Here is a 17,141-nt window from a genome sequence, read left to right as displayed (position 1 = left end):
CCCGCCGCCGCCGCGGACCGCCCCGCTGCTACCGGCTGCCAATGGCTCCGCGCCGTGCGCCGGGCCGGGCGGGGCGGCCGGAGTGATGCAATAGGCCGGGGACGGGGACCGGGAGCTAGTGGTGGTGGAGGGGGGGGGCACCTGCCCTGGGGCCGCCGCAGGGATGCGCTTTACCGGTACTGCTGCAGCCCCCCGATGTCTTTGCAGCCCCTGACGGCTGGGACGAGCAAAGGGCGAAAAGCGATGCGCAAGATGCTGCAGCCGCCGCGGGCTCGGCGGGGCCGGGAGCCGGGCCGGGCGCACGGGAGGTAGCCGAGCCGGGGAGCAGGTAAGAGAGCGGCGGGCGAGGGGATGCACACGGGGACCGTGCCAACGGCGGGGCCGGGCAGTGTGAGTGAACACTGCCCCACGGCGGGAGCAGGGGGCCGCTCCGGGCTCCCCACACCGCCGGCGGGAGGCGTGTGGGGGACGCTGTGGGCTGTGACAGTTCGCTATTGCCCTGGCTCCTCTGTGTGTGTATGTGTGTGCCGGGGTGTGTGTGCTCACCCCGTTTGAGATGCAGCGATCTCCCCCTACCGGGCTGGTCCTCCGGCTCTGCCAGCTGGAAACACAAGATCTAACGTAAGTCAATGCGCTTAGGAGGGTTCATGCAGTAGGATAAGGGATGCTTGAAAGATCAGTCTTATGTCCGCAGAAACAGAGGCATAATGTTGCAGAGCTCAGCTCGGAATAAATGTCACCGGCTGCTGTTGTGACCAGGGATCAGAGTTTTAAACACCCGTCCCTGTGTGTGTTGGTGGGTTTCTACCTTAAACCAGGGAGCTGCGCATCGCAAATTTAATAAAAACTACATTCCAGGATAGAAAAGTATCACTTTTTTGTTGTTCTTCTAAAGTTTGCAGTGAGATGTTCATTATTTATCTCACATCAATATGTTGTAAATGCAAAGCCTGAACAGTAAGAAGCCTCCTTACACGCACAGCTCCTCGGTGCTCTCAGACATCCCAAGGAACAAGATCGCCCAAGTGTGAGTTAAGCACCAGGCACACCATTTACTGCTGTGCAACATGAAGCCCTAATCCTGAACGTGGCTTATTCCTGAATGACGTGAGGTTCCCAGAGCATTAGGGCTCAAAACATGAGCGTGTTGCTGCAGTGCATCTCCGTGGTGTAGATGAGGTCATAGGGAAGGGAGAAATATTCCCGAAGTCAGTACAAGGGTAGGACATGGTGAATCATGCCCAAGACTGCAGGCTGTGGATGATAATATAATCACACATTAGTAGTTCTGAATTTCTATTGATTTTCTTTTGGAACTGCCATTAGGAACACTTTTTCTTCTTTTAAAAGCCTTTATGCTGACCATTATCTGCTCATAAACATATTTTATCCCCTGTAGTCACCATTTATCATTCCTTTGGCACCACCTTGCTGCTGTAACACTGGTTGTCCTTGGCCTTTCAGGCTTGATCCTCAGCTCCAGATGTTCCTTAGGGTAGAAGTGGGTGGCTGAAATGTCATTTCCCTTAAAAGGAGAAAATCTGAACCTTGTTTAGGTCTCTGTGACCCTGTGGTTTGATTTATATTCGCGAGGAACTTCATGCCTGATGCTCTTGTGCCAGATTCTAGCCTCAGAAACATGTGCCTTCCCTCCCTTTTCTTCTTTGTCTTTGACGCATTTTCATTTGTCTTTTAATTTTTCTTTTAATTATTACATTTTTATTTATTTTTTTTCCTCTTAATGCATGGAAGAATAAACACTTCACTAGGTTTCATCAGGCTGTAACTGGAGGGGGAAAATACCTACTTTTCTGGCTTTGGTGAGTTCTGATTTGCTTTTCATATAGACCCATCTTCTGCTTTTCATATAGACCCATCTTCTGCATATGGATCTTTCCATCCTGTGTCACCAGCAGAAGCATTTTTCCATCTCCAAGGAGTCCTCATAGAGAAAGCACAAATAGGGAAAGTAAAAGGACTTAAAAGAGGACTTTTAGACTTTCTCAAATAGCTGCCTCGAGCACTATGAGGCCTTGGATTTCTGAACTGACATTTAGCTGTCTGGATTGCACTAATGATGTTCAAGAAGGGTCTCAGAGAGGGATCTGAGCAAACAGGGTGGCTCTGCACAGCCACAGTGCCCCAGGAGGCTTAGCTGTCCTCCTAAAATACATTGCCAGTGCCTTCCTCCTGTGGCTCTTTGCCAGAACACCTTTTTGCTGCCTTTCTGGTCTTTTCATGCGGCTGTCCCTGGTCCTGCTTCTCTATTCGTGTCTTTTCTGTGCAGAGAAGATAATGGAGAGAATACTACTTTCTCTTTCAGGAAGGGCTGCTGTGAAAATAGGGCTCACAGTCGACATTAGGGATGTCAGCCAGGTAGGTTTTGGACGTGAGGGTCTTTGTCCTGGGTCTGAGCTGGGGTGTCCTTGGTGGCAGCAGATGGAGCTTGGACACACACACAGAGACTTGCTGTCCTTACGACGGTCAGCACTGCTGGGTTAACAAAGGGGTCTTTACTTGTGTTGTGGAGAACACTGCACTGAAATGGGTTTCGGTGGAGTCCCCACACAACCTCTTTGCACCTTACCTCACGCAGAAGCAGCTGTACCATCAGCCCTGCTATCCACCAAGGTGTTTTTAACGTGTAACCCCGCTGCGCCCTAATGAACGAGACAAAGCCGGGCAGCGGCAGGCGGCTGACACGGGCCGGTGATCGGCAAGAGACCACCACAAACCCCGCGGGCCCACAGCGCGGCCGCCATTTGCTGCCGGCGGGCTCGCCTCCCCCGGCGCCGCTTCCCGCCCCGCCTTGGCCCCGCCCCGCTCGGACCGGCGGCATTTCCTGTGCCGGCCCTGAGGGGAGGGTGCCCGGTGCCGCTCCCGCTGCGAGCCGGCTCCCAGGCGCCTTCACCCCGGGCGCTGCCGCTTCGTTCCCGCTCCCTCTTTCCCGCTCCGGTGGACGCGGCTGCCGCAGGGCCATGAGGATGAGCAGCCGGGGCCGTGCCGGAGGTACCCGGGGCCCGGTGTCGGCCGGGGGTGAAGCGTGTCCTGGCTTGGCCGTGAGAGGGAAGCGGTCCTGCCTCTGCCCGCTGTAGCGAGCACTGGTGAGTAAATGACTTCCATCAGGCGTACACGCGGTGGTCTTTGGTTACACCCCAACAGCCAACTTGTTGACACAACCGAGCGTTAATAACACCGCCAGGCAGCGATGAAACCGTCCTGTTTTAAACTCGGATTTTCAGGTTAGGGTGTGCACGCCTTCTTAACCGTGTTATTTATTCATCACGCCGTGGTTTCAGCAGCCTGAAAGGATTGGTATGCGGCTAACAGCTTTGCTTTCGTTGCAGAAGTGCTGCGGAGCCGGCTGTCATGGAGGGAACCAGGCAAACCAGGATCTGTCGTCCGCACAAGATAAGCGAGTCCTCAAAGGTTTGTATGTTTTGTGTTGCAAAAAAAAACAACCCATGTTACACAAATAACAAGCAGGATCGTGTGTGTGTGTGTGTGTGTGTGTAGTAAAGGCTGTTCCTTGAAACGAAATGTTTTGGAGGACTTTGGATACTGAGAGGTTTAAAAAGGGGTATGAAGATGGTGATGTGCTTGCTCAAGTGTTTTGGTAGAAAAAGTTGCTACTCAGGGATTTGCCAAAAAAAAAAAAAAACAAACAAAAAAAAACAAGAAATCAAGAGCAAATAGGCATCTGCTTGTCGTGACTCATAACTCAGAAAAGAAACCCACATCATCGCAGCACAGTGTTTTCGCTGCACCAGAAATTCAGTCATTGAAGGCAATGCGTTTATTTTGGGAATTTTTCACACTGATCCATCTCACAAAGTCCAGGTGAGACACAGAGGCAAAGCTGGGATTGCTCTTCAGATTCAGGTTCGCATGAAATTGAGTCTAGATCCTGCAAACGGGGGTTATTTCAGTGAACTCAAGGTGCTTTCTTTGAGTTGTGAGGCTGATTTTCTTTGCATAGCATCTCTGTCTGCACAAGTACATTGATTTTAGTTGGGGGGATCCACAGAAGTCCACCTTAGGCAGGTCATTATGAAGGTCACAAGAATGATGGCCTAAGGTGTATAAGATGTTGATATCAGCTGCAATTATTATGTTCACTTTGTTTCATGCCAGTAGAAACTGCTTTTCTCTTCTGGGGTGAGCAGTAGGTTACAGAAGCTGCAGAGCAAGTACCTTGTACTACCAACAGCTAGAAAAGAGAAACTTTCCGTGGCTGTATCTGTCTTACAACAGTTGAGTGAAACAAACCTCATTTTCTCGTGCATCACTGATGGGTAGTGGTACTGCATTAATGATCTGAAAGAAATTAGATCTTTGAGTCTGAAAAGAAGTTAAAACACTGCTCTGATACGATGGATAAAAGGTAAATAGGGCTAATTTTTAAATGCATCCGTACCAGTGTAATCTGTCCTTGAGCGCTGATCCTGTCTGCCATTTAAGTGGTTTAGTCTGAATGTAATAATAATTCACTGCATTAAAAATTAATTAACTAGACAGCATTGTTTTATTTTCTTGCTGAGACAGCAGCTGTCACTATCTGTTAAACTTAGAATTACTGGATAAAGCTAAAGCTGTTCTACAGAATATAAATAGCTTGAGAAAGATGTTCGTTTAGTATAAAACTAGTGTGGGTTCTGGAGCATGTAGCTTTCAGCTTCTGTCACTTGCTCACTGAACAAATGAACTTGGTAAGAGGCTGAAACATGCTAATGTATTCTGAGGCCATCCAACACCATACATCATGATTTAGTGCTTGATTCCTGAAGTAGCAGCAGTTCTATATGGTAACAAGTCTTTTAGGAGGACAAGTTATCAAGCGTGTTTGCGGTAAGGATGATGCTGACTCGACATCTAGCCAGTGGGGATCTCTGGCAAATCTTATGTTCTGTTGTAATCTTGTTATGCATGATCGTGTATTAAGAGAATATTACAGAGAAATGATCAGCCAATTTACAGAGACGAGAGGGAATATGTAATCCAATAACTGTCCTCCAGGAGGCAGATGCACAAGAGGGTGCTGTAACATGTTATTGTCTATTCATTCACTCTCCAATACCGTAGTTGCCACAGATCAGTGGTTTGTGTTGTCCTTTGCCATATTTATTATTCTTCCCATCTCCTCCATCCCCTCATCTCTGCTTGGGCTCCTGTATGATGCCACCTCTTCTCAACCTCAAAAAATGAAGGTAAAATACTTTACAGTCCTTAAACCCCGTATTTATTTCTGATACAGATGTCTGGAAGTTATACTCCTCAGTCAAAGTTACTTTGTTGTTTATCCCATAAATCCCTTTTTAGGTTCAGAGATTTGATGAGGCAATGAGTATAAGGCAAATTAAAAAGATTTTGCCCAGGAAACTTATAATTATTGAAGCCTTGTCACATTGGTGTAACTCTGTGCCTTTGCATGTATGAAGCTACTCCAACAGAAGGCTTTTTGGCAGCTTGGTCTCCATTGTTTAGAGAAGAGCATAAGCAAAACTAACTGGGCTGTCATGCTAACAGCAGTATGTTTGGTTATTAATCTGGATCTCACCATTGGTGGAATGCCTGTCACTGTACCACTGACTGCTAAAGGCAGACGTAAGAGGTGAGGCTCCCAATGTTGGTGTTAGCTCGGGAAGGTTGGCTGCCATCATGTCTGACCAGCGGTGAGCTGTGTGCCTCAGTCCTGGTTATCTCATCAGATAGAAGCACAATTACCAAATTATATACACAAAGCACATATCTAAAGCAAGGGTTGCATGCAGGGAAGAAACACATGGCTCTACGACTTGAACCTTTCCCACCCAGGTGGATAGGAGGTTGTCTCACTGTGTTTAAACCAACCCATTAATAGCTTAGCCAGACAGCAATAATGATGTGCTTTCTGTTTGGGAAACCAGGAAAGCCACGGATAGTTAAGGGTTTCTAGGAAAAGCAGCAGTTTGGTGAGGGAAAGGTTGAATGCCTGAGAGCCTTGAAGAGACCTCAGGTCATCTGTGTGATGGTTTGCCATGTAGATATGGGCTGAGGTGACTTTCAGGATGTCACTTCAGGGAATGCAGCCTGAGGGTATAGAACTGGACAAGAGCCAGGGTCTTAAAGCCAGAAGTGTTCAGAGCTAACTTAAAGATGTGCTTCCTTTCCACCTCCTTTCGTTTCCCTTGCATGTTCTTACAGGCTCTGCAACTCTGCCTGGTTTGGATTTGGTAATTAAAGTTACGTATTTGCATTTAACTTAACCTGACTTTTATTAAGAGAGATCACAAGGCAGCTGACAGTACCATCAAGCATTCCATTCCTCTGGAAGGAAGGCCCTAAAAGCTGCATTGCCTGACATACTGGGGTGACCAGCCCCTTCAGTACGTGTTCTGCAGGACATTCAAGGGGTAACAAAACATTTCCATTTTGGTTCTTCTTAAAACTAGTAATGCGAGTCTGTGAGAAAGAAGCAAGCACTGTTTGCCTCAAAAGCTCTGTGGCACGTACAGTTGGTGGAAAGAATGTCTGGACCAGAGGCATCCCATAGGGACACTTAATGGACATGTTCTGGGGGCATTTTCCCCTTTCTTTAAAAGAAAAATACTTTGTTTTAATGAATACGATTACCTTGGCTTCTGGAAGCAAGTAGAAGTCTTACGGGAATAAGTTAGCCACATGTGTGGCTTTGCACATAAATAAACAGCTATTATTTTTTAATGCAGTGTGTGTGCCTGTAATAACACAGAAAGAAAGAGGGATTTTACCCTAACAAACTTGAAAATGCAGAGTTCTGAAAAGATTTAAGAGGGGGTAGCTGTCAAACAAGCACTAACCCAAACAATACATTTAGCAAGTAACCCAGTTGAGAAAAACTCTGTAAGGAGTCATTTGGGGGACAAGTAAGAAAGGAAATGTCAGCAAGATGTCTCAAAGACAATGAGTGGAAGAGTTTCAGAAAACTGCCTGTATAAATCATCAGGGAAGAGGTTTAGATGCAGAACTGTGGAGGAGGTGGGAGTAAATTATATATATAAGGGGAGTAGGAAGCAGTGAAAGTCTGCATAGGCCTTTCAAAGTGAAGGTGAGGGGGCTTGGGTGCTTGTACTATGTTGCTTGCCAACTGTTTCAATCTGAATTAATCAGAAATGTGCATCACAAAGTGAGCTTTCTCGAGTGATTTGATGGGGAGATGCTTTTGTACACACTGAAGTTTATCTTGGTGACGATAACACTCACCTAATAGTGTTTGTTCATTCCAGGTGTACAGGTGGGATGACCACTCCAGTCTGGTTCTTCAGAGCCTGAATGAGCAGAGGCACCGAGGCCTTTTCTGTGACATTGTCCTCGTGGTGGATGAACAGAGAGTCCCTGCCCATCGGAACCTCCTCGCCGTTTGCAGCGACTACTTCAACTCTATGTTCACCATTGGTATGAGAGAAGCCCACCAAAAAGAGGTAGAACTTTTTGGAGCCTCTTACATTGGACTTAAGGCTGTGGTAGATTTCCTTTATGGCAGTGAGCTGTCTTTAGATGGTGGCAATATCGACTATGTGCTTGAAACAGCTCACCTGCTGCAGATCTGGAAGGTGGTCGACTTCTGCTGCGAGTACCTGGAGAATGAAGTCAGCGAGGAGAACTACTTGTACCTGCAAGAGCTGGCCTCTATTTACAACCTGAAGCGCCTTGACTCCTACATTGACTCTTTCATCCTGAAGAACTTTGGCACGCTGTCTTTCACTCCGGACTTCCTGCAGAACATTTCCTTGCAGAAGTTGTGCCAATACCTGAACAGCAGCAGTGTGCAGCAAGAGTGTGAGCACGACTTGCTGCAGGCTGCCTTGCAGTGGCTTACCCAGTACCCGGAAAGGGAGAATGAGGCTTACCAGGTTCTGGATAACATCCATTTTCCTTTGATACCTAAAAGTGATCTCCTCCACCGAGTCAAGCCTGCTGTCTGCTCTCTTCTTCCCAAAGAAGCAAACTGTGAGGGGTTCATAGAAGAGGCAGTGCACTATCACAACAACGTCACAGCTCAGCCAGTGCTGCAGAACAAGCGGACAGCCCTGAGGACCTGTGAGGAGAGGCTCCTCTTTGTAGGTGGGGAGGTTTCAGAGCGCTGCTTGGAACTGAGTGATGATACGTGCTTCCTGGACACCAAAAAGGGGCAGTGGGTTGCAGAGACCCCTCTCCCAGCCAGACGAAGTCACCACTGTGTCGCAGTCTTGGGAGGCTTCATCTTCATAGCTGGAGGCAGCTTTTCAAGAGACAATGGAGGGGATGCAGCTTCAAATCTGCTATATAGGTATGATCCCCGCTGTAACCAGTGGATAAAGGTGAGACTTGAGCTGTATTATTTCTCTGTTTAAAGTCCTTTATGTCTAGAGTGTTTTCTTCTTTCTGGTGGAAGGACAGGGCTCATTAGAACAGCCAACATGGCAACACTTGGAAATAGAAATTAAAGCTATTTAAGCTGAAAAAGCAGCTACTTGAACCCTTTGTGGATTCTTTGTGTACGCACACAGCAGAAGAGTTTGGGGCAGATTTTCAACTTCAGTTGAGATTTGGATGCCTTATCTGTGAAATTCTTGGGTCAGCATCCACCTGCAACTCTTAAGAGTACTTTGGGACTAATGCTACAATGGATTTAGAGAGGCGATTGTTTAGTTCATCTTTCTCAAGCAGGAGCACATACGACTAAATCAAAACCGGGTCTGATGTAAAAAGAAAGCCTTTGATTCTTGTCCAGTGTCTCTGTACTAAATATCTCTTAGAACAAGCTATTTAGTTCCAGTCCGCTGTAAAACCCTGCGGTCAGTGCAGATCCCCATATGAACCAGTCATCCCATGTGGTTCAGTTGTGGTTTTGAGTGGTTCCAATAGGGTGGTGAGGCACTGGAATGGGTTGCCCAGGGAGGTTGTGAATGCTCCATCCCTGGCAGTGTTCAAGACCAGGTTGGATGAGGCTTTGGGTGACATGGTTTAGTGTGAAGTGTCCCTGCCCATGGCAGGGGGGGTGGAACTGGACGATCTTAAGGTCCTTTTCAACCCTAACTATTCTATGATTCTATGTTTCTTGCAGAGTTTTGGAAGGAAGCCTATGTAATACAGAATTTGTAGCGTAATCTTCCTCTTACATGCTTCCTGTTGTCCCCTTTTTTGGAAATTAATGCTATGTAACATGCTATTGCAGAAAAACAAAAAGTATTTTATGAATATAATGGTCAAAACCAGTAGCTCTTCTTTCCAAGTAAATGGGAAGAACTATTCTATCCTTAGACATGAATATACTTCAGTCAGCTTGCTTACCAGATGTTTGAAGATATCAGCATGTTGTTCTTTTTGACAGGTCGCCTCCATGAGACAGCGCCGTGTAGATTTCTACCTGGGAGCTGTTACCGACATGCTGGTAGCTGTTGGTGGCAGGAATGAAAATGGAGCACTTTCTTCAGTCGAGACTTACAGTCCTCAGAAGGATTCATGGTCCTACATAGCAGGCTTGCCCAGGTAATAGACATGTTTGGAAAGTTATCCTGTGTTTGAAGAACAGTTGTAAAGCGAGCTGATGAATGTGTATCCCTAGAAAAGAGGTGAGGGGATACAAAACCAACATGGTATCTGCAAGTAACAAACCATATCAGCATTTGGTATTTGAGGAACCAGCTCTTCCATGACAACATGCCTGATGTCAGCTTGGTTGGCTGTAATACGTATGCTAAGTCTGAAGGATAAGAGGGAGAATTCTCGGAATTCTGCTCTACTACTCTTAAAATGTTTTTCCTGAGGTCTCAAGGAACTGAATCTTTTCAGAGGCACTGTTTAGATCTTGAGCAAAGGCTTTTCTTATTTATTTGGCCTTACTTTGTCACCTTGGTGTGATGGTTTTCCTTGTAAGGTGTTTCTGGCTGCTCAGGTTGGCTGTTGCAGTTAAACCATGTTGACCTGTATCGCAAATAGGTAACCCTGGCAAATGTGACCTCTGTTTCTCTCAGCTTGAGTTAGAGCTTAGCTGTTCTACTTCTGAGAGGCTTTAGTACCGCAGCTCTTCTTGTAACAGCAGCACAGGACATTGCTAGTATTTTGAATCGATATGTGAGTGGTGGCTTCATAAGAATGGCAGGATAGCATTTAATTTGCAGAGAGCTATTCAGGCTTAGTAACGGTTGGCATCCATGGAAATTACAGGAGTATTGGTTATGTGAATGGTGTTTTCTTGTCTGAAACCCACGACAGCAGCAGCACTTGCTTTCTTAATGGCATCACGAACAAGATAATTGCAATCTGATTTCTGAGTTGAGGCTTCTTTCCCTTGTTCCCTCAGCCGCAGAGCTGCAGAGTCAGAGGCGCCTGTTACTCAGTTCTATTTTGGGCTGGTGCTGCAATGCGAGTGTGATCCAGGCTAACAGCTGGGCTCGAGTGCTCTTCAGAACCACGGTGCTTTTATCCACTTCATTTCTGCTCGCACAGGCAGATTGAGCAGTCAAGGCTAAACAACACAATCATTTTCCTGAGAAGCTGGGTACAAGAGCATCTTCAGTTCTAAGCCTTACTGTTAACTGTGGTGACCTGTGAGATGCCAGTAGCATCTCATAGAAATTGTAGCACCGCTCTTCTTTTCTTCTAAACATTTTTCTCAGAAGTGTAGATGTGACCTCACTGGCTTGTTAGAAAAACAACCTTAGAACAGGTATGGATCTTTTTGCTCATAAGTGATCCTGGGGAAGCTTGCAGAATTGGCTTAAGCAGCCACACTGCAAGCTGTCCAAAAAGGCACAGTTTGCATGTTCCTCTTGCTACCTGAGTGCTGGCTTTGGGAATTTTACAGCTGCAGCATGTAAAAGTGAACTTGGACATAGGGCATGTTAGTTTTTCATTCGATTGCATAGCTGATCCACTTGGACTTGGCAAAAATCCCCCTTATGGGATAGACCCCACTTAAACTGACTTGACTGGTCGCTAAGCTGCAGGGTTGGGCTGTAGAGTGACTGTTTTAAGCTATTGCTGCATCCCGAAAACATAGTTTGGCATCCTTTCTTTCTGCCTGCTCTGTCCTCATCCCATGCTAACTGTCCTTTGAGCCAGCTCAAGTGTGTCTAGGGAACTAGATAGTGTCCCAAACTTTCATGCAACTGCTCTCTTCCATGTTAATATGTCTTTAGTTAGATCTTAGTGGACACTTAGTACCTTTTCTGTCTTTTCAGCCCTCTTTGTTCTTTTGGAGAACTCTCTCCTTGGGCAGCATATTGTTTGCAACAACCATTTCCCTCCACAGAAAGAGTAAAGCAAAAAATACATTATGCAGTTTGCAAAAGGCAAAAATCAGTGCATAGGTGGACAAAGGATGAAACCTTTCTGAATGCAGGGGCAGGCTGCTTGATAGCCAAGCCATCTGAAGGGTGGGCCTGGTTCAAGTCTGCTACAAGTGAATTTTGCCTGACTCTCATTAGGGTCCTTGGTTGTGGGATACTTTTCCCATTCTTCAGAGAGGTCCTGTGTTTTGTTTTCACCATTTTCCCAGGCTCTCTGGGAGCATTTGCTGCCATACTTTCTAGCCCGGAAGGGAGCAGCGGTGGCTGACAAGCTTGGCAGAACAGAAGTTGGTGCAATGTGTTCTCATCTTGAATAGACCATGAAGAAAAGCCTGCTGCAGACATCAGTGAAATTAACTGAGTGGCCCTAGGTTAAAGTTTGGCAGAACAACTGAAGGCAGTTGTGAGAGGAACTGTGTTGGGACAGGTTAAGGAGTGATGGTATCTGCTCTGCTAGTTGTGTCATGAATAACCTTGCAGGGTTGGAGCAGGTGGACACTGAGATTCAGAGCAACCACAGCTTGCCTGGACTTTGGTTGGAGCAGGGAATTCCCAAAGCTTTATCCAGCCTGGCCCAGTGTTCTTCTGTGCAAGAAAATAAGTGGTAGGTTCTTTAGCATTTACTGAATGGTGTTACTGGGTCAGAAACTGTAAGTTTGCAGCGCTGTATCGAGTAAGTCATTCAGAATCGGCGACTGGCTCTAGCAGCAGTTCTAAATTGAAACTCCTTTCCCCTTAATGCTTCTGTCTTCTGATCACTCACACTGGTAACGCTGGAGAACACTTGATTCTTTCTGTTGGAGGATGTCTGTACCCACTGTATTGAAGTTTCCTGTTATGTTTTGTGTTTAGAAATGCCATGGGCTTGCAGAGAGGATCTCTATTGATTGTTTTCAACTCGTGTATAATATTTCATTCCGTTTTCTATTAATGTGAAGCAGGGTATGTGCAATTTTGGATGAGCTTTTCAAAAGTCAGGCAAAGTGAAACACCTCCAGTGTATTTCAATGAGTAATCTCCCTGAATTGAAAAATAACAAATTGATGGTCGATTTGATGCTTCAGATATGATTGCCTCTTTCAGATTACTTTTGTAGCTATTGCTGTTCACTAAGCATAGCCACTGATTGAGGCAAAAAGCATAAGCTTTTTCTGTAGCTGTCTATGCTAGGCTGCATTCATGTGCTTGAGAGAAAATATCTGTTTCTTGTTTACCTCTACAGAACTCCACTTCGCAATTACTGTAGGAAAACAAAACTTCAACAGAGGTCACACAAGTTTTCTTTAACTTGCTGCCATTTATTTTTAATTTTAATTAAAATGCTGAATGTAATGTGATTGTTATCAGCAGCTCAATAATCCTGGGCTTTGTGCTGGATCCAATGTCATTGCACTGTTCTCTTGGCTCCTCAAAACAATATGTTACTTGACACTGCCTCCGCAGTGGAGTGTGTTGCACGTCCTCCAGGTGGCTTGCTGGTTAGATGTGGGTTTAAAATCTGTTGCAGTTTGAGAAAGGAGACTAATTCAAGTTGTCCATTCCGCTTCTCAGATAGGCAGTCTACTTCTTAAGACCCATCCCTGGGTATATAGAGAAGCCAAAGTTTCCAGCAACCACACTGGGTGCCACTGGAGACATAAGCTCCTGGTTCTTGTCCATAAGTGACCACAAACAAGGTGGAGCAGCAGCTATGCACACTTCCCCTGCCACAGCTTTTCTGTGAGGTGTGAAAGCTGGAGAGCATTGCTCAGGGTATGTCATGTCAAAGAGAAGCACTGAGCATAAGTTCTGTGCTTCTGTGGTTAGGGGGTTGTGAGCTGTGGAATTTTTGAGTTGTTTTTTGGGATAAAGTCTCATAACTATGCTTAGTGCCCCTTTTTTTTTTCTCTCTTTTTCCTGTGTGACTTAAGAAGCAGTGCAGTTCTGAAGTAATCTCTGCAAGGTCTCCAGGGATGGGGCTGCAGCTCTTGTAGTTGAAAGGTCTGGTCTGGTCACTCAGCATTCTCAAGCCAAGTGTGTCAAGGATTTCTCTGTTTCTTGTAGCAGGAGCCTGTTCAAAGATCTGATTCATACACCAGTAAGGGATCAGAAGCTTCCATAGGCATCTAGAATAATAAACATCTTTTAGCTTTTCTCAGAACTGTTGTGCTTTCGGGGTAGATGTGGGGTTTCTTTTCTATTCCACCTTTTCCTTTGGCACAAAAGTGCTTGGCGCTGAGGCGTGTGGAAGAGCTTATGATACCATTTGCATTGCTGAAACTATTACCATGTAAAATAAAAATGGCTCAAGCTTCTATCCACATTGTTTCAAGCATGTTCAGACATGGTTCAAAAGCATTCCAGGCTAAAGTAATGCTAATGTAGCTTTGCCTGCCATAAAGATTGAGTCCTCTTGTGTCCTTGACTACAAAGGATGGTAGTAGAAGCTGGTGAGTACAGCATGAGGAGTATATTGCTCTGCAGCCTTGTGGGTATTAAATTTGGCTCTTTGTGCCAGTGTGTGAACCAGGCTGCTGTGGCTGGTGCTGCATCTACATCTTTTGACACCCTGCACACCCAACAAAAAGGAAAAAGGCATGTGCAGGAAGGCTGTGTTCAAAGAAGACAATGCTGTCCTTTGCCTTAGCATTCCACTCTTAAGAGCTCAGAGGGGTTTGGTTGGGAATATCCTTGTGTGAAGTCATAGAAAAGCCTCAAAAAAATAGGTTTGTAGTGGCTTTATTAAAGCTGATCAAAGGGATTTTCTTTCTGCCCTGTGGAAACAGCACATGTGGTGGTGGTTCCGCCACCTCAGTTTGTCTTGTTTCAAAATGTGGAGGCTAAGCTATGATTGACTGAGGTCTGTTGCCTTGTCTTGGGGTGACCAAAGAAGTTTATTACCTGTATAGAAGTGATAAAACAGAGGGATACTCATGAAAAGGACACTTGCATGTATCATGACTGCAGATACACTGGCTCATGGATAGTAGCGGGTAAGAAATGTGATTTGTGATCCTGATGCTGTGAAAGGGGAAGGCAGCAGCAGTTTTCTTGGTTAATAGCTACCGATAAGTCTGAGAGATATTGTGATTATTTCCTCTTTCTGTCATAGAAACCCTTGCTGAATGTGGATATTTTCCTCTCTGACTTTCTCAAACTTATCCAACCCAAACACTGGAGCAGGAAAATGGAAGTGAAGGCCATGCCAACTAGAGCAGGACGGGTTACTTCTGTTGTATGACACACTGTAGAGGATGTCTTAAAAAGTGATTGTCATACCTTAGCGTTCTGCAGCACAGGGTGGAGCACTGTGGATGAGAATAGTTACTTGATAACTAAGAGGATTAAGGATTCCTTTGTCTTTAGTTACTGTTTATTTTGTTCTTTAGTAGCAATCCCTGTTGAACACTGTCTGTCTTGGTGAAATCCGTAAGCACTAAGCCGGATTGTTTTTGATTTCCTGTCCTAGGTTTACCTACGGCCATGCTGGAACAGTCTTCAAGGAATTTGTGTACATTTCAGGAGGCCATGATTACCAAATCGGCCCCTACAGAAAAAACCTGCTGTGTTACGACTACCGCACGGATGTCTGGGAGGAGAAGAGGCCGATGATTGTTGCCCGAGGGTGGCACAGCATGTGCACCTTACAGGACCACATCTACTCCATCGGTGGCAGCGATGACAACATAGAAACCATGGCTCGCTTTGACATTCTGAGTGTGGAGTCCTACAGCCCTCAGTGTAACCAGTGGACCAGAGTTGCTCCTCTGCTGCAAGCAAACAGTGAGTCAGGGGTGGCAGTTTGGGAAGGAAAGATTTACATCCTCGGAGGCTACAGCTGGGAAGAAACGGTCTTCTCCAAAACGGTCCAGGTTTATGATAAGGAGAAAAATAAGTGGTACAAAGGAACTGACTTACCCAAAGCAATTGCTGGTGTGTCTGCATGTGTCTGTGCGTTGAAACCCAAAACAGAGGACAAGAAGAAAAAAACAAAAACAAGAAAACATCAAGATCGAGGAAGATGACTACTCCTGGATAACCACCCTTTGATGGTGGGCTCCAAAAGGACCTTGTATTAAATAATTTCTATCTAACATTGATTCTTTTTGAGTGGGGGGGGGGATATTCTGAAGCCTCATAAAATGTACAGTTGAATGTGGTTTTGGGAATTAAGCTCATGCTTAAGATAAAAATGACAAAAGAAATTAACACCCCAACCCTCCAACTCTATAAGGGGTGAGATGGCAAGAGAGGTTGTGCTGCTCTCCTGAATGTTAAGGCTCAGTCTTTTACTTCTTGGCTCGTGACATTTCCACATAAATTGTATAATGTCAGTGTTTTCAAAATGTTTAATCTGTGGCTAAATTGATAACATCAAGGGAGAGGAAGGAGGCAGAGTACTGAGTGTCTGGTTTGAAGTTACAGAGCAGTTCAAAGGGATTTAGAAACAGCTGCTAAGAGAAAATTAAATGGATCTTCACTGTTGTAAATCTTGATTTTTATTCTTTTTTTGTAACGTTGTATTTCATTTACAGTATGTTCTTGAGTTGTAAGTATCAGATTTCTGGAACACATAGGTGTTCAAAGAGGATATTGCTTTTGCTGGACTTAGGTCAGACCAGCTTGAAGAGCAAATAACTCCACTGTACTCTTTAAGATTAAGATCTTTCTATGTAGCTGAAGAATAGATAGGATTGACTGGGGCTTGGATCAACAGCCATTATGACTTGGAAATCTGGGAGAGATGACTTTTGCATCCCTTGTTGTGGCATTTTTCATCTCTAAAAAAGTTTTCCTTGGGCTTTAAACACTGTCCCAGATTGAGATAAAAAAAATCTACTGAAGAACTTGAAAGAAGATTTGAGAATTTGGATGGAAACTGCACAGTTTGCCTCAGGCTTCAAAGCAGATGGAACTCATAGAGCCCACTGCAAATCTGAGGTTTGCCGAATAGGGTAACACTGGGGAGAAGTAGCAGGAGGATCCCTCAGGTGGACTTGAAGTGGGAAGATATCCCTGCCTAGCCCTAACAGGATGCAGAAGCGGGGATCCGCCTCACTTAAGTCAAGGCTCACAGCAGTCATGGCTAGTAGCCAGTGTGAGCAGGGACCCATACTAGACTTTGCTGTCAAAAAGCTTATTAACCAAGGATGATTAATTGGGGTTTGGTAATCCTGAAGGACAGCAACTTGTTTTTTTGCCTGAGCTAATAGCTCACACTTTCCTCCTTTTTTTTAAAGTTCAAAATCTCTTTCCTTGAGAGTAGCCTTTCCTGATGGTTTTGGTGGGGACTCACCAGTCCCTCACCAGCTGTGCAACCAGACACCTTCCCCAGCAAGACAGGTTCAAAAGGCAGAAACTCAAAATATACTTGGGCCTGTGTTTGGGGTACAGACTTGGGAATGAACTGACAATTGTCTGTGAGACCCTTTGTGTCACAGTATCCTCTGCATACCAAGTAGAGAGATTTCCGACCCAAGTGTCAGTCCACCCTCTACAAACACAGCTGATTCTGCTGCAGATACTAAAATTCCCCGACTGTCTGGGCAGCTTTCAGGCATTCACCCTGGGGCATTTCAGAAATGCACCTCTGATTCACAAGAAGTCAATCACCAGCAATCTGATACAGCCACTTCAGTTATTGTAATAATGCCGCAGACTAAATATTCCTCCTTCCCAAGAGAACTTTATAGGCAGTTTTTAAAAACAACTTTTATACTTTTTTATACCGCATTTTGCTAACTCAGTCTCCTGTTTGCCATATATTGTTATTTACTGTAGAAGCTACTGCTCTGTAATCGTGGCCCTGCTGTTGCCATCAGGAGCTCATCATTTGATGGCTCTGTTGGTCTTTGTGTGGTTGCTTGGGAT

The 17,141-nt window shown here is 45.4% G+C and overlaps 1 protein-coding gene and 1 long non-coding RNA gene across 4 annotated transcripts; one reads left to right on the top strand and one right to left on the bottom strand.

Annotated features, from left to right (window-relative positions):
* Positions 1-139: 139 nt before the first annotated feature.
* KLHL36 (kelch like family member 36) lies at positions 140-15,760 on the top strand. Of its 3 annotated transcripts, none has more exons than XM_061475076.1 (5): positions 140-328; positions 3,348-3,429; positions 7,245-8,318; positions 9,332-9,489; positions 14,740-15,760. In XM_061475076.1, the coding sequence occupies exons 2-5, from the start codon at positions 3,370-3,372 to the stop codon at positions 15,293-15,295; spliced, it is 1,848 nt and encodes a 615-aa protein (XP_061331060.1). In that variant the 5' UTR covers positions 140-328; positions 3,348-3,369; the 3' UTR covers positions 15,296-15,760. The 3 variants fall into 3 exon arrangements, with proteins under 3 accessions (XP_061331060.1, XP_061331058.1, XP_061331059.1); XM_061475074.1 differs by lacking the exon at positions 140-328 and adding an exon at positions 1,887-2,376; XM_061475075.1 differs by lacking the exon at positions 140-328 and adding an exon at positions 3,015-3,104.
* LOC133280408 (uncharacterized) lies at positions 3,667-7,249 on the bottom strand. Its single transcript, XR_009747156.1, has 2 exons — positions 6,613-7,249; positions 3,667-5,193 (listed from the first exon to the last, which is right to left on the bottom strand). It is a non-coding gene; the product is annotated as an uncharacterized LOC133280408 (long non-coding RNA).
* Positions 15,761-17,141: the final 1,381 nt, after the last annotated feature.

Source organism: Pezoporus flaviventris, unplaced genomic scaffold (genome assembly GCF_033815535.1).
Source record: "Pezoporus flaviventris isolate CSIRO_AGI_PZ_B2104156 unplaced genomic scaffold, CSIRO_AGI_Pfla_v1 ptg000082l, whole genome shotgun sequence".
Lineage (NCBI taxonomy): Eukaryota > Metazoa > Chordata > Aves > Psittaciformes > Psittacidae > Pezoporus > Pezoporus flaviventris.
This window is presented reverse-complemented; position numbering and strand designations above follow the sequence as displayed.

Excerpts from the sequence above, each read along its gene's own strand:
- KLHL36 (XM_061475074.1), top strand. Across the intron at positions 3,430-7,244 it reads AGATAAGCGAGTCCTCAAAG|GTGTACAGGTGGGATGACCA; the intron begins GTTTGTATGTTT and ends TGTTCATTCCAG. Across the intron at positions 9,490-14,739 it reads TACATAGCAGGCTTGCCCAG|GTTTACCTACGGCCATGCTG; the intron begins GTAATAGACATG and ends TTCCTGTCCTAG.